The sequence below is a fragment of the Polistes canadensis genome, unplaced genomic scaffold (assembly GCF_001313835.1).
Source record: "Polistes canadensis isolate GaletaPanama2010 unplaced genomic scaffold, ASM131383v1 scaffold_30, whole genome shotgun sequence".
Classification (NCBI taxonomy): Eukaryota; Metazoa; Arthropoda; class Insecta; order Hymenoptera; family Vespidae; genus Polistes; species Polistes canadensis.
Genome location: NW_014569577.1, coordinates 855193 through 871032, shown reverse-complemented (window position 1 = coordinate 871032; position 15840 = coordinate 855193). Strand labels below are relative to the sequence as shown.

The 15840-nt window shown below is 33.8% G+C and overlaps 1 protein-coding gene and 1 long non-coding RNA gene across 2 annotated transcripts in view; both read right to left on the bottom strand.

Annotated features, from left to right (window-relative positions):
• Positions 1 to 1569: 1569 nt before the first annotated feature.
• LOC106784088 (protein Skeletor, isoforms B/C-like) lies at positions 1570 to 15081 on the bottom strand. The gene is made up of 7 exons (XM_014743220.1): positions 14885 to 15081; positions 8731 to 8868; positions 7316 to 7388; positions 6897 to 7005; positions 4825 to 4987; positions 3541 to 3800; positions 1570 to 2205 (listed from the first exon to the last, which is right to left on the bottom strand). Exons 1-7 carry the CDS (start codon positions 14970 to 14972, stop codon positions 1594 to 1596), a joined length of 1443 nt encoding a protein of 480 aa, XP_014598706.1. The 5' UTR covers positions 14973 to 15081; the 3' UTR covers positions 1570 to 1593.
• Positions 15080 to 15840, bottom strand: part of LOC106784093 — a 9206-nt gene continuing 8445 nt past the window's right edge. The window contains exon 3 of the long non-coding RNA XR_001381385.1: positions 15080 to 15112. This is a non-coding gene — a long non-coding RNA (uncharacterized LOC106784093). The remainder of the gene's footprint in view (positions 15113 to 15840) is intronic.

The window sequence follows — 15840 nt, the reverse complement described above, 5'->3', positions numbered from 1 at the left end:
TCCCAACACACTGAGAAAAAGACAATTTTTCTAGCGGAAGAACTTAAAGGAGTAAGAAGAGTAAGAAGAGTTTGTCACTTTTTTTTTCTCTCTCTCTCTTTCTTTCTCTTCCTCTCTAATTTTCTTTCTTTGTTCAACGATCCGGATGTGCTGGATGTGCTTCCGGATATTTTTCTTTTTAAAATTTTTTCTACGTATATATCTATATATAGATAAAGAAATGTTAAATAATTCGTGGGAAGATGTTGAAAAAATGACCGAGTTTTCGAGAGAGAGAGAGAGAGAGAGAGAGAGAGAACAAATTTTCCCGCGCGTGATCGTTAGAAAAAGACGATACTAAATTGTTGAAAAGTTTACGGTTGTTTACGAGAAAAAGAAAGAGTAGGAAAACGATATCGTGGATTGTTGATAATTGGTTGTTGAGAATCGTTCTTCGAATCATATGGAGATAATCGATATGCATGGATCATTTACATTTTTCCATCGATAAATTTTCATTGGATATTCGGTTCTGGTCGTTTAGTAATAATTAACGACACCATTAGTAGCTATTAAAAGATATTACAACTCGATGTGTGTTATACGCGATGAAGGAAAGTAATCACGTTACTTCGATGTTTCCTCGCGTACTCGTTAGTAAAACCTCCCCTCCCCTTTTGCCCCCTTCAGCCCCTTTTAATCAAGATTAATACAATGGTCCACTTTAAGACTTGAGTACATTTAGTTTTCTACGATAAATTAATTATTTTCATGTACTGAGATATTATATAACGCGTGTACCTAAATATACATATTTAAGTGCAAAGTGTGTTCATGATCATCAACTATGTAAGATACATAACACCCTTGCGATGTTACGTAGTTTAAATAGACTTTTGAGAAAGAACTGACGGAAATATAACAGAAAGTTTCGTTGCTTGTTTGCTTGCTTGCATGCTTGCTTGCTTGCTTGCTTGCTTGCTTGCTTCTTCTTCTTCTTCCTGTCGTGTATTAATTTTGTAAGGACGAGACAGAGACAGAGACAGAGACAGAAAGAGAAAGAGAGAGAGACAGAAAGAGAGGAAAAAAGAGAAAGAGAGAGAGAGAAAGAGAGAGAGAGAGAGAGAGAGAGAAAGAAGAAAACCATTGAGAAAAAACGTAGATTTGGAAATTTATAAAATAAATCGCATTTATCCATTTCTATATGATCATTGGTCACGGAACGATCGTATTATTTTACGCAGGAATTGTAATAATTTGAAATTTCGACGCCTGTTAAACGTGGCTGCTGCAAACAAAATAATAATATATCGAATGCCAGAGTTTTAAATTTTCAAATGAATTCGTATCTATCTCTTTTCTTTTTTTGTTTTCGAAATAAATAAATATATAATATTATAATTCAATTTTTTTGTTTTTTTTTTGAAGCCTATAGACCCCAAAAATTATTTTCCAACGAGAACGTTGTCGAGCGTTTCTTATTTTTCTTTTTGTGATCGGATTTTGTATTTCGAGAAAAAGAAATCGAAAGGAGAAAAGTCGAGACGTCGATCCTTTGAGAGATTCGTGTGAGGGTGGTGGGGGTTGGGGGTGGGGGAGGGTAAAAGAAACTCGTTAGTAACGAACAAAAGAATCGACCCTACGGTCTCCTTGATATCGCAAGACTCTGGAATAAGAGTTTTGTTGGGGATCCGGTTGATGAGTGCGGGATCGTGCTCGTCCTGACTGGTGTTGTCTGGACGGTGAACCGGAATTCGGAGAAGAGGAGAAAGAAAATGAAGAAGATGGAGTCGACGAAGACGAGGAAGAAGATCCTCCACCATCCTGATGACGATAATGATGAAAACTAGAATCGTCGGAGGTTTGCACGTTAGCCAGTTGCCTCAATCTGCCTAAATTCGGTATATCCTCGTTGAATTGAAATGAACCAGTTTGTTGGACCGGATTTTGTTGACGTGTAACAGCTTCCGGCACTTGCAGACTTTTGGGAATGCGATAATCGATCGACTGGACCACCTGTATTTGATCATCGCGACGAAGAATTGGACGATATGTTGTTGGACGTTGTTGTTGTTGATGTTGTTGAGCTATCAAGGAGGGTGAATACGTAGCCGATAGTGTCGAGAACGAAGAGGATGCAGCAGGAGATAATAACGAAGAAGAAATCTCGTGTAGATTTTGTAGATCGAGTATTCCCGTCTGTCCCTGTCCTCCGCGATGCACATTCTGCAACACACAAGGACAGAGACAGAGTCTTTTGTTAGCAGCAGCAGCAACACACACGTGCTCTATTATTTTATCTATTCTATTTCTTTTTTTCTATCATTCTTACATACTTTGTTATAATATATATGAGAGCTTTCTATCTGTCACAGATATCCATTTTATTTTTCCATTAACAAGCACACAATTTCTATTCCACTTTTCTATTTCACTTGTCAATTTGTTAATCACATGTATTGATGGTTGATTATATATGTATATAATATATATATATTGATGTATATGTATATATACATATATATACATATATAATATATAATATTATATATATATATCTATATATAATCGTTTTTTATTTTTGTTCTTTATTTTTTTTCGATTTTGTTTTATTTTGCAGCTTTCAGAAGCGTCGAAGGCAACTTTTTTTTTATATTTTATGCGTTACGATGTTAAGATCACGTCTTCGTAAATAACGGAGACGCTTGGGCAAGCGTCTCAAAGCGTTAAAGCTCGCGACTATTGAAGTCGTCGTATATGCGTACAATATATTACGGACGTAATATTGAATATGAGAAGAAAAAAAAACGATCAAGTGTGTATGCGATGGAGTTCTTATTTCGATTTTGGAATATTCGTCAAATCTTTTTTCTTTAACATGACAATGATTCGCGATGTAGGAAAGGTGAAATGGAGAACAAAAAAGAAAAGAGAGCGAGAGAGAATGAGAAAGAGAGAGAGATGAATGATGTGAGCGAAAAATCAGCAGATTCGTAATTTTTCGAAGGGAGAACAAAAATCGTATAACACTGGCACAATCATTGTCGTCTGAACGCATTGGGTTTGCCATCGGTGTCTGCCGTCAATGACTGCCAAGTATTCTTTCTCAAATATTGACAGAGACAAATATACGCGAGATAGAACAAATATGCCGGAGAGTCCTATTGACTGCTCCTGGAAAGTATGTTTCGCACATAGCCATTCATAGTGAGACAAGTAAATCAATGACGAACAATTTTTCTCTTATCGAAGATTAACGAAGAATAATCTTTACTCGATTAAAAATAAGGACAAGGCAATGAAAAAGATATACGAACACAACGATAATTATCATGAATTATAATGAAATGTTTTATCTATTCATAAAAGAGGAAAAACACATAAACGTTGGAACATCTTTTAGCTGGGGAAAAAATAAGGTGGTGGCGGGGATGGGGGTGGGGTTGGGNGGTTGGGGGTAGGGGCGGGGGTTTCGGAAGAAACGAAGGAAGAAGAAGCAACCTCTCTTCAGACACAGCGTGTAGTAGCATTTTACAGTGCATTTTGTCGTGAAGGACTCACCTGCGGCGAAACTCCTAACATCTTAAGGGACGGTGGAACGTTGAGACCCTGAGGAATTTGTATGTAGCCAAAGTCAACGGTAAATGCCTCGCACCATACGCCAAAGTGGCCTATCTGGTGCACCGTCAGATCACCGGGTAAAGTCAAGACAATGGTTTTGCGATCGTAACGTCGCAAAGGTTGTTCCTTTCCATTTTCATCGGGCACTCGAATTCCTTGAGGCGATGGCGTCGGCCCGGCACCAACCCAAAATTTGGCATCTAAATTATACACAGGAAAAATAGAAAAATGTTCTAACACTCGTTAACAATGATCGAATTTAATGTTGAATCCCTTTTTTCTATGGTATTGTATAATCCAAAAATATCGTAGTAATTTTGTTGTATTTTTTAAACGATATTTTCCATTCTGACGAATAAAATAGTTCGGATGTATTAAATTATGCAAATTATAATATAATATTTGAAGACAAATTCTTGTTCGCCAAGTGATAAAGTAAAAGTTTCTAGGTCGTGCATATACATGCAGAAAAAAAATATGTCAAATATCTAATTAAATTACGTTTTACATTATGTAACGCGCGTCAATTTCTGTTTAATACCTTTTGATAAAATGTTCGACAATATCCCTACGTTAAATGATTTTAAATGAGAACTTTTAATATATTCTATCTATATATTATAAAACGATCCTACACTACAAAGAGTGTTATAAAAGTAATTCATTTAAATATTCTTCCAAAAATTCCACAACGAAATTTATATCGCTGAGTAACGCATCGTCATCATTTAACGTCTAATTAATTATACAGACGGAACGAGAGCTAAAAAAAACCCGCTTATGTTGAAACGACTCTATAAGTAATAATTCAAAAACAAAAAGAAGAAAAAAGGGAAAGAAATAAAAATTTATAAATTTATCATATTTTTTCGAATCCTTTCGAATGACAAGGACACCGACCAGAATATCTCAAGAGAAATGATAAATTAATCAAAATTACGAAATATTCGTAATCCTGTTGGCTCAATAAAACATAGAAAAAGAATGAATCTAGTGAATAATGTTTTCATATCTCGTTATTATGCATTTGATTAATGCACCTTTTCGTATCTACCTATGCTAACAAAGTATTCCGACTTATCTCAAAAGTACCAAATTAAATTATTTGCAGAAAGATAAAATTCACTGAACTGTATCGAAAATGGGCTATAGTTTTGGCTTTTTTATTTTTATTGATGATCTCTCTATTGTACTAACGAAGAAGGAATGGATGAGTGAACTTACCAGGTGCCTCTCCATCGTAACTGAATCCTGGTATCAAAAGAGTCTGAGCGTCCACGATAACGATGGGTTCTGAACTGATTCCGTGAACTCCGCTGAGAGCAACCAATTTCTGTGGTTTTGGATAGTCCAAACCACGTGGGATCCTTACGTCTCCAAAGTTGACCTAAAAAGTATTATTCGTTCGAGAGATTGTTTTCTATTTTCTTCAGTGAAAAGCCAAAGATATGCTCTAATAGGAAAGAATCATGTATTACTACTACCACCGAGTAACCATCATATCTTTCATTTTACCTTTCGAATTTAAAAAGATGCAAATGTGAAATATAATAATCAACTATTTCAACGTACGTTAAATTTTGTATTATTAGAATATATTCATAAATTTCACGCATAGTTCTATGCGCGATATTAATATACGCGAAAGGATTTCAAATTTCGTTCAATTTCGTAGAATATTGTACAATATAAATTACATATATATAGTATTAAATATATTATTATTATTATTATTATTATTAATAGACGGGGGGGGGGGTACATGAAATAATTGTCTTTCGACAAAAGTTTCGAACATAAAATCACGATATTTAATGATTTAACGTTTAATTATATATTTGAAAAAAGAAAAACGATTCTATATGAATTTCAAAAACTATGAAAATAAGATGAAATAAAAAGAAAAGAGGAATAAGAGAGAGAGAGAGAGAGTGAGAGAGAGAGAGAAGATGAAAGTTCGCACTTTAACCCAATTAACGTCATAATGGACGCGTATGTTGAAGAAAATTCATGAGCTTTTCTATGAGAAATAATAAGCATAAATCGAGATGGTAATTCAAGAGCTTCGTTCCCGTTCTGTCATCGTCATCGAGCTTATCGTTTGACTCGAGTTATATATACGCTTGGCTGTCCACTTACATATACACGTACAAAGGTTTAAACATATACGTGTATACGTGAATATATATATATAAATATAGACACGATTGACATCTCATCCGTTATACTCGGAATAAATTTACGATCGTGCGTATAATGCAAACAACGCTAATCGATATTTCACGTTTTAACTCAACGCGAACTATCTGCTCTGTTTCTTTAAAATTCTACCACCGTTTTACCAATCGACGAATTTGTCTTTAGCGAATCTTGCAACGAGGATCCGTTAGGCGCAAATCAACGAGAAAAACGCGAGAGTACCAGAGAGAGAAAGAAAAAAAAAAAAAAAAGAAACTCTAATCGAATTTCTTGCTTACAGCTCGAGCTTTTTCGTCCTCGTGACCACACCAACGTTAATTCAATTATTTCGATATAATAGAATAGCCCTGGGTCGCGCGTACAAAATGCATTTTCTGTCACGTTTGATGCTCGAGAAGAGATGCATGCGACCCGACTCGAAAAAGACCAACAAAAAAAAGTCGCACAAGTGGGAGGAAGGAAAAAAAAAGGGGAAAATTAATAGATGGTAAAGGGAGAAAAAAAAAGATGAAGAGAAGAGAAGAGAAGAGATGAAAGAAGAAGAAGAAGAAGAAATTAAGTAGAAAAAGAAGAGGTAACGAAAAACGCAATCTAAGTCATGGTCGAGAAAGCTTGTTCTCTTTCACTTTAGTCATGCCAATTTATAGGCTGTTAATTATGCAACTCGAGATCGAATCGAAGGAACCATTTTTGTATGCTTTTAACGTGAGTGCATCATGCATATATATATGTATATATTATACTGCAAAAAGTTTCAAATTAATTTATTTTTCTTTCCATATTTTATTTGTATTTTGTTCTTACATTTTTCGTGCTCTAAATATATATTTTTAGAATTCAATTGCTATAGTTAGGGAAGAGAGAGAGAGAGAGAAAGAGAGAGAAAGAAATGTTCTATTTCATGCTATCGTTTATACGTGAATATACATAAATACGTAACGTGAAAGTTGTATCAAGAGAAGGTGATACCGGTTTTCATGACGGTAGTGCAAGTACTGTATACGATGTTGAAGGTCATGAACGTGAAAGAGAGAGAGAGAAATAGGAGAGAGATAGGAAGAAAGAGAAAGATATCAAGAGATTTTTTTTTTACTTACAGCAAATTCGTCGCACCACACAGAGAACCATTTGATGCTATTCAAGGTTTTACCATCAGGCAAGGTCAATGTAATGTCCTTTCTCCGGTATCGTTTCAACACGTTTGCACTGTTGCAATTATAAGAGAGAAAAAAAAAACACATATATATATATATATTTAAAAAACAGGGTCAGTTTTTTTTATGTGAATAAATATACGTCGATAATTATTATACTGAAAGCTTAATCTCGTAAATGGAATATTTTGAATACAATAATTAATTTTATGACTTATCTCTCACACTTGTATTAAAATAATTTCTGTAATTTGTATTATATTTTTTATCTTTAATGTTAATACCATCGTCATAATTAAACGGCACGCGTACGATTAAAAATACTTTCACTGTGTTATTCAAATGAATTGATTTTAACTTACGTTCCACGTTCGTCTCGTACTCTAAAGCCATTCGAATTCGGACTCTTGGAATTTCCGGCATAGAAGAATGCAGCTGGAAAAAGGAATAATGTATTTGTTTGGTAATCGTTTCGTTTTTTATTTTAAAATTTACCATATTACTATTCATGTGCACACTATCGAGTAAGAGCACTATCGTCTTCCTTATTTATTTTCTCATTTATTAGCTGCGACACGGCGCCAATACAACACAAACAACCAACAGTTTCGCAAGTATACGTTACGTGGACGTGTTTAATTTTACGAGCTTATCGAGACGGGTGAGAGTATTTGCGTTCTCGTTTCAATTTTCTCTTACTATCTGACAAAGAGGAGGAGGAGGAGGAGGAGGAGGAGGAGGAAGTCGATTTCACTGTTCGCTAGATGTAAATGACACGTTTAAAAGTTACCTTTCGCTGTTACTATTCCGAATAGAACTCGATTATTTATTTTATCTAATAACAAAAATTGTCTTAGTAATAAAGATAATGAATATGGCTTAGTAATAAGTAAAAGTGAATATAATAAAACTTTTTATAATTGTTTATAAAGTATGTTTAACTTATTAGATAAATTCACGTTGACTAACATATACACGTTGCGTTAATTAACGCAAAATAATATCTAAAGAACAGTCATAGACTTCATTGGTCGTTGGTTGACTTTGTTGTTTTGGGAAAGTTTCATGAAAGAAGAAATCGATTAGCTTAAGAGGGAGAAAGTTTATATTTTTGTTGTAGCATCCGCTTTTTTTTCCAATTTGAACGGATCACTTTCGAGACGAGAAATATATTCTCTTATGGAATGTTTCTTTTTCTTTTCTTTTTTTTTATTTGTACTATACGGATCATTTTGTGAAAGGTACCGTACTCGAAAGGTATACGTATGTAGATTGATATATTTTGTCGTTAGATGCTTTCTGTCGGATTGACGTGCACGTTCATTAGTAAGTTACTCTTTTTTTTTTTTTTTTTAGATACAAACGAAAAGGACTTAGGATAAATGTAACGAAATCTGGTTGAACTGGCAGGAACAGAAAATTTTTTGTGGTTAGTTGTTGGCATCTCTGGGAATGATTTATACGAGATATCGATAACGATCAAATTGCTAGTTGATTATTTACGGTACGTTAATTAAGAATTATTTTATTTATCCTGGTGTGTAGGATTAAATAGAATCGAAGGAGCTTAGGATCGTGACAATTATAACGATAGTAAATTAATTGAAAATCTGGTTAGATATTCGATAACGGCATATCCGATTTCGAAATTGATCAGATTTAAAGGAAATCCGTTATCCTCGTCGAATAGCAAACATTCCCTAATAATGCGTGATAGGTATGTATGTATGTATGTATATATATATATATATATATGGGGATCGATGATGATACGAACCTGGTCCTTCGCCGTCATACGTAAAGTCCTTGATGAAGAGGGTCCTTCCATCTACGGCGTAAACTTCGCCGCTGACGCCATGGTGAAGTTCGGACAGCTTGCCAATCAGCTTTCCGTAATAAGCTCCGTCACATAGCTCTGCAGAGGAAATTAATTACCTTTAGTTAATTAACAAAGTAATCGTTCTTCTATCTTAATCCACGAGAAATAGTCCAACAAACTTTCTATTTTGTCGATGGCAATACAAACCTTTAAGGATCGATTTATTTGTTTATCTGATTTTTTAATCGATAATATTATTAATTAATAAATCATTAATATATTCTATATAATTTCAAACAAATTAATATAACACACAATTGATAAGAGAAGAAATAAATCTTATATATTTCTATAAAATAATGTTATTTTTCATTTAAAATGATTCACGTAACAATATATATACTACACAATAATATTTAAATGTAAAATAATAAGATGAAATAATCGTATCTGTGTGTATATATGGATGAAACGATGACGTTTTATAAAAATAATGAAGACTACTCTTATAAGAGAAATGAAAAATAAAAAGGGGGAAAAAATATAAGAGAAAATAGAGATAAAAATATATATATATAATATATACGATCAGTTAATATTTTTTTCGTGAGCAATAGAGAACCGGTCTGGTGCATATAATGAATAAATATGTTGAATCGGATCGGACTAGTTGGAATAATAAATCGCGTTTGGATAGCTTGACGATGGCTAACGGTAGACAATTTCTATAGTAAACGTCTTCACGTTGGTACGGCCTCCAAGATTAATTTCCGTGTGCTCGGAGTTCTAGGAGATATACACCGGTGACCAAAGGGAGGGGTGGTTGGTAGAAGGGATCGTTACGAATATCGTCGGGGCATGCAAAACTGGCTTCCACGAATGCTTCTCTGTCCCGCATTTGGTGAACTGGCACGCAGGACAGTTCGTGTTGGCAAGGATCGCGGAGACACGGAATGTCAATCATCTCTTCTTATTATTGTTACGAATAATTCATCCTATCCTTGAGATTGATTTTCAAATGATTCCTCGATTATTCCTATATTTTTATTTAAACCCAATGATTAATTATCAATGAAGTAATCTATGATCCCGATTTATTCAGTAATTTCTAGACCAAACTAATCGTTGAGATTTCAATTATTCTCTCTTACCAACCGAATTGTTTCAACGTTGATTTAAAAAAAAGAAAAAAACAATCTCGATTAATTAATAAATCTCAATGAGAATCATTTCAATTAAAAAATATTATAAAACATTTAACAGAAAAATGATAGATTCGTCAATGATGTTATATTTGAGTAACCAATTCGTGTTTGATTCACGGTCAAGGTATCCAAAAGAAAGAAAGACAAATTTTGCTAACGTCCCTTTCGTTATCTAGTCGAGCTAACGTTTATACATACATACATACGTTAGAAACGTACAAACGAATGAACGAACGAGTGCGGATCCGTTTTAGAAATCCATTTAAATCGCGTTCGATCTAACTCGAACAGACGCGTAACTCGTTCGGCGCACCGTTACGGCACTCCTCCTAGAACGTAGAAACGTCGAGAGATCGGGAAGATTGACGCTCCTTCGCGTATAAATTGAACAACACGACGACCCTTTGGTAAACATCCTTCTGATATCGGCTTCGGCAATAGGAAAGGAAAAAAAAAATGAAAGAGAAGAAGAAGAAGAAGAAAAAAAATATATAGAAATAAAAAGTTTAGAAGGAAAAAAATGAAGAGAAAACTAGATAGATAGATAGGGAAAGAAAGAGAGAGAGAAATAGGGGAAAAAATAGAAAACATCGTAAGACGATTCTAGGCGGATCCACTGCGGAAAATTGGTTGAATGCTTGCAGAGCAAGCAACCATTTATGGGTACATATCTTTTGCTTCTTTTACTCTCTCTCTTTTCTTCCTCTGTGCCGTTAAATGTCACATGTAATCACCGATGTAACGTATGGGGACATACGTTGTGTGTGCTTCCTCGTAGCAAAGGTATTTGATAATTGGATAAAAAACACGTAGACAAGGTCGATCGGTTGTTTACTTTCGAAGTACATAATCCTGATGATTTTCTTCCATTTAACGAATCTGTCTAACGAATCGGGATTGATGTTTTCTTCGGGATACGATAATTACGATCAAGGAAACGTACGTCGTTTCAATCATTTTTATATTTTCATTTGAACATTCTTTACTGTCATATATGTTATCTGTCAGCTATTAACACTACACAACTGTTGATTAATTCTTATTCGCGTTTTTCAATCTGACAGGTTAATTATTTTTAAAGGTAACAAAAAAAAAAGAACACGTTAAATAATTGAGAATTTAATATCGAAAGGTAAAAAAAATGATAATTCAAAGGGTCAAACGATAATTCGATTTAAATGGGCGTTAGATTGAACCATTTAAACTTGTTGATAGTTGGAAAGGTTCCTTTCTAAATGTTACATTATATAGATAGTGCTTATAAACCGACGAATAGAACGCACCATTCGATTTTGTAGAACGTGTTCCTCTAATTAATCTGCTTGCAGATCGATATGTTATCCATGAATAGAGGAAACGAGGTCGGTATGCGATAGGCTTTTCCGTTATAATTGCCATGAGATGTGTTCATTTGTGGTGAAAATTTACAGCAATACTGTTGTATGTTACATGGAGAAAGAGAAAGAGAGAGAATATTTGAAAAAAGAATTTGGTTAACAAATTATATATAGTATTAATTTTGTGACACGTATTATTATAAATATAATATAATATCATATTATATTAAAATCAATCTTATATATTATATTACATTATTATTATGTAATCATTGTAAATAGTAATTTAGAAAAAGTTGTTAAATCTGTATTACGTTAGTGTGATTTAACTCTCTCACAAATATCGATTCCATTCTTTATCGAGTATCGATGTTGTGTCGTATAGAATATCAAGGGTTCAGATACACGTGTCTCTGCGTACACGGAATGACATTTTACTGGACGCGTGCTTCGAATTCTGTTAAAGAAATCAATTGGTATTCAGTGATCGATCGATCGAGTCGAATGATTTATCGATATATCTCTATGTTTACGATACTGATAAAGATCTCGGAAGAAAAAAGAAAATAGAAAAAAGAACTAGTTCCTTATTCGCAACAGTTAAATATTTTTGAAGTAACGAGATGATAAAATCAAGACTAAATTCCATACGGAATAGAAACATATTCGAAATACTTCTTTAAAGACATTTTTAGCCAGTGTTAGAAGGTCGTGGATCGATCGTGAGTTCAAAGACGTTGGAAAATAGGACCCCCGTTCGAGAGACTTTTTCCTTTCCGATAGGATAAAACGAGAACAACAACGGGGTCGTGGGGATTACTCCAGATGAAATGGAACGCCGAAAAACCCGAGGGAGAGAAAGGAATAGCGAAGAAATGGAATGGGACAAAAAGATAAAGGATGGACGGACAAGAAAAGGGACAAAATCAAAGGGTAAGAGAGAGAGAGAGAAAGAGAGATAGAGAGAAAGAACACACATAATAGATGAGTGGTGATCTAACTTGATGAACAGTTAAAAGTTACGCTTTTGTTTATTTTTTTAATGTCAATGTAAAAAATGTAAAATACAAAATTATTGTGTGTGTGCGTGTAAAATTACTGACTGAGAAATATAAAAGAGAGAGAGAGAGAGAGAGAGAGAGAGAGAGAATATGAAATTATTAAAACGATCTAATCTGTAAAACGTGCGAGATAAAAAATACATATATATATATACGAGATGAATTTTTAATTATATAAATAAAATATACAGACGAATAATGTGATATATATGTCAAGGAGACCTCTGACATTTTCTGAGACGAAGGAGAAAGCAGAAAGTAGAGAACGCAATTGGCAAAGGCCCTCTATGATACGCAGTATGTGTCGTAATGATTTACGACATTGCCGAGTTCTCCAAAGAAAACGATTGCCCCGTTTTGGGACGACCAAACGATTTTTTTTTTTTTTTTACATTGATGATGCGTCATCATCGGTGCGATCTTAAAACTCGACGTGTGAGACCGGTGTTACGTAAAATGCCGATGAACCTCGTGGAATGATATCGAATCGGCCGATGAACTCGTTTTTTATCACGAAAGGAAAATAAATTTATAAGAATTTATTCGACTTCCCTTAAATATTTGCATAACCCTTACACGAGTACTCATAATTATAAATGTATCTCTGAATTCGTTTATTGTATTCTTTCGTCAATTATTTTCTTGTTGTTTTAATCACTGATGATCTTTCATCTCTATGTTTCCACGATGATGGAAACATCATGATTAATATACATGAGATGACATAATATTCATCATTTTTGTGCATAATTTCCTATGAATTTTGCAAGATCAAAGAAGAAAAAATAAAGATATTAATATATTAAAAAATAATTAACGAAAGAGAGAGAGAGAGAGAGAAAGTACGAATTCATTTCGAAAGAATCGAATTTTTAACGAGAGAGAATATCGCATGATTTCAATAAAACGCGTCGTTTAATTGTCAAGAAATTTTTTTTATATTTGATATCTTATAGTAAAAATTTTCGAAAGAAAAGCTTCTTCATCTCTTTCCATTATCTTTTTTCATCTAGGTGAGATTTAAATCTCGTTTGTTTAATTTGATTATTTTGATCTTTCTCATAGTCCTTTTAGTTTTCGAGTAAGCACTTTCTCTATAAAGCTTTAAAATAGATCTTACGTCATAGTGGTTTCCGACCACGTGTGCATCCCATTAAGACGATAATCTTGCTCAGAGTTCATAAGCTAACCGATGAGAATATGGACATGAATTTCATAACCGTTCGGAAGGATCATTTGTGCTTCCCGCTTGAATAAAAAAAAAAAGAAGAAGAAAGAAGGAATCTTGACGAATGGGAGATATAACTGTAAATTAAACGGACTTGTAAGCATTAATTTTTTTTTTTTTTATTTCGATCTTATCTCAACGCCAATTTATTTGTAAATTCGTATCCGTAGATTAATGTGTCTACTTTAAGTATAACTTATGATTTTATTTGTATGGTAAAAGTTATATATTACACAGTTATATAATATAATTTTCTTTTTTAGACACGATATATAAAGTTTCTTCATTAAGGAAACTTTCAAAGTTTCTTTACGATCGAAAACAATTTTTGTCGCGAACCGTATTAACAACTGGTTGAAATGATTTAAAGGTATTATTACGATAGTGAATCGTAACGCATTTCAATTCCTTGTAAGATGTAATTAAACGACGTTTTATTGTATTTTTTTCCTCTAATTATATGAATACAACGTTTCCTGTGTCTCTGCAGTCAACGACACTGTTTCTCATTGTCATCGGGTATGTTTTTATTTACATTGTTTTATTACTATTATTACGAGAATAATTATTATCAGGAAATACGAAAGAGTTATACAAAAGTTTCCTTAGCGAAATTTCTATTGATGATTCGAATTCGATATTAATCATAACGAATATCTGTTTGAGAATGAGAAGAAGAAAAAAAGATAAGAATAAGAATAAGAAGATGATGATGAAAAAGAAAAAAAAAATAAGCAGAGATCGAGAAAGTCGTACGAGTGCGAGAAACAGAGCGAGGAATCTCCGAAGAGGAACAAGCCGAATCGTGTTCGTAATTAACTTCGACAATTAGCACGCTCGAAATCATCCAATAACCGTTTCGTTCGTGCTCGTAACGTTAAAGTCAATGGCTACGGAAGGAATCCTCTTTTTTTTCTCTCTCTCTCTCTCTTTTCCTCATATATTTATTATATATATATATATATATATTTTTTTTTTATTATTATTCTCACAAAATAACGAGACAGTTCTTTTTTCTCTTTACTTTTTTTTTTTTTTTTACGGGAACAGTACGTTAAATAAGAAAAAAGGAAAAAATCACGAACTCGAAATCCAACGACCAAACAACAACAACAACAACAAAATTGTCGAACGCGTGATTAATGCATTTTGCAATACTATAATTGGGACAAAAAAAATTGATCTTTTCGATGACACGGAAAGTAATTTTATATTTAAATTCGCGTATATCATCTTTAATTGTAAAAGATATAGAAATGAAAGGAAAGAAAGTTTACTCACGTGCGATGAAGATGAAAAAGATCGCTAAGACCAGTCCAATAGTTGAACGCCGATCCGAGGGCGATGTTGTTGGTGATCGTGTCGTCATGGCGTCTTCGTCGTTACTGCCGTCGAAAGTCTACGTCGCGGATTCAGGTTACTTTGTCGATCCCACTACGATCACCGGCTCGCCTTGCTTCACCTTACTTCTATCCCTTTCTCCCCGTGGTCTTTGATCTTACTCCCTCTCTGCAATTGCAAGAGAAAGAAACAAATAGTAACACGTTTTTTTTTTCTTTTCTTTTTATTCTTTTCTTAAGCTAGCAGCTTTTAACTAGTTGCTAGTAGCTTAGCGTTTAAAAAGGGTATAGTAATCTCCCCCTCTCTTTTTTCCTTGGATAATTTGGATTCTTTTCTTTTTCTTTTTTTGTGTTTTCTGTTAGAAACAAGTACTCCTTCTTCTTCTTTTTCTTCTTTTTATTTTTATCCCACCTCCCTACCATCTCTTTCTACTACCCTATTCTCTTTGCAAACGATGAGGGACACAAGAAGTCGGTTCGTATCTCGCGTTATTTGCATCATGCGAGCAACGGTGTGCCACTCTCTCGGGGATATTTAGGCTGATAAATGACGAGTCTTTTAGTATAACGCTGCCTACGCGAACAATCTGCTCATCATCTCTTGCGATAGGTGGTACCACCATCATCATCATCATCATCATCATTATCATCATCGTCATCGTCATCAACCGACTTCCACCTACGGTTGACTTCCTTCGAACCGATCGTTTTTACCCTCGTTTTTTTTTTCTCCTTTTACAATTTACGAAGTAAAAGTTGCAAAATATTGCAAGATCATCATTTGTTTTATGATATGTAACGTTATAATTATTTTTGATCATCAGAAACGTAATTCAAAAGTGTGAAATAATTTAAAAAAAAACCATGGAAAATGTGTTGCAATTCTCTGTAAAAGTT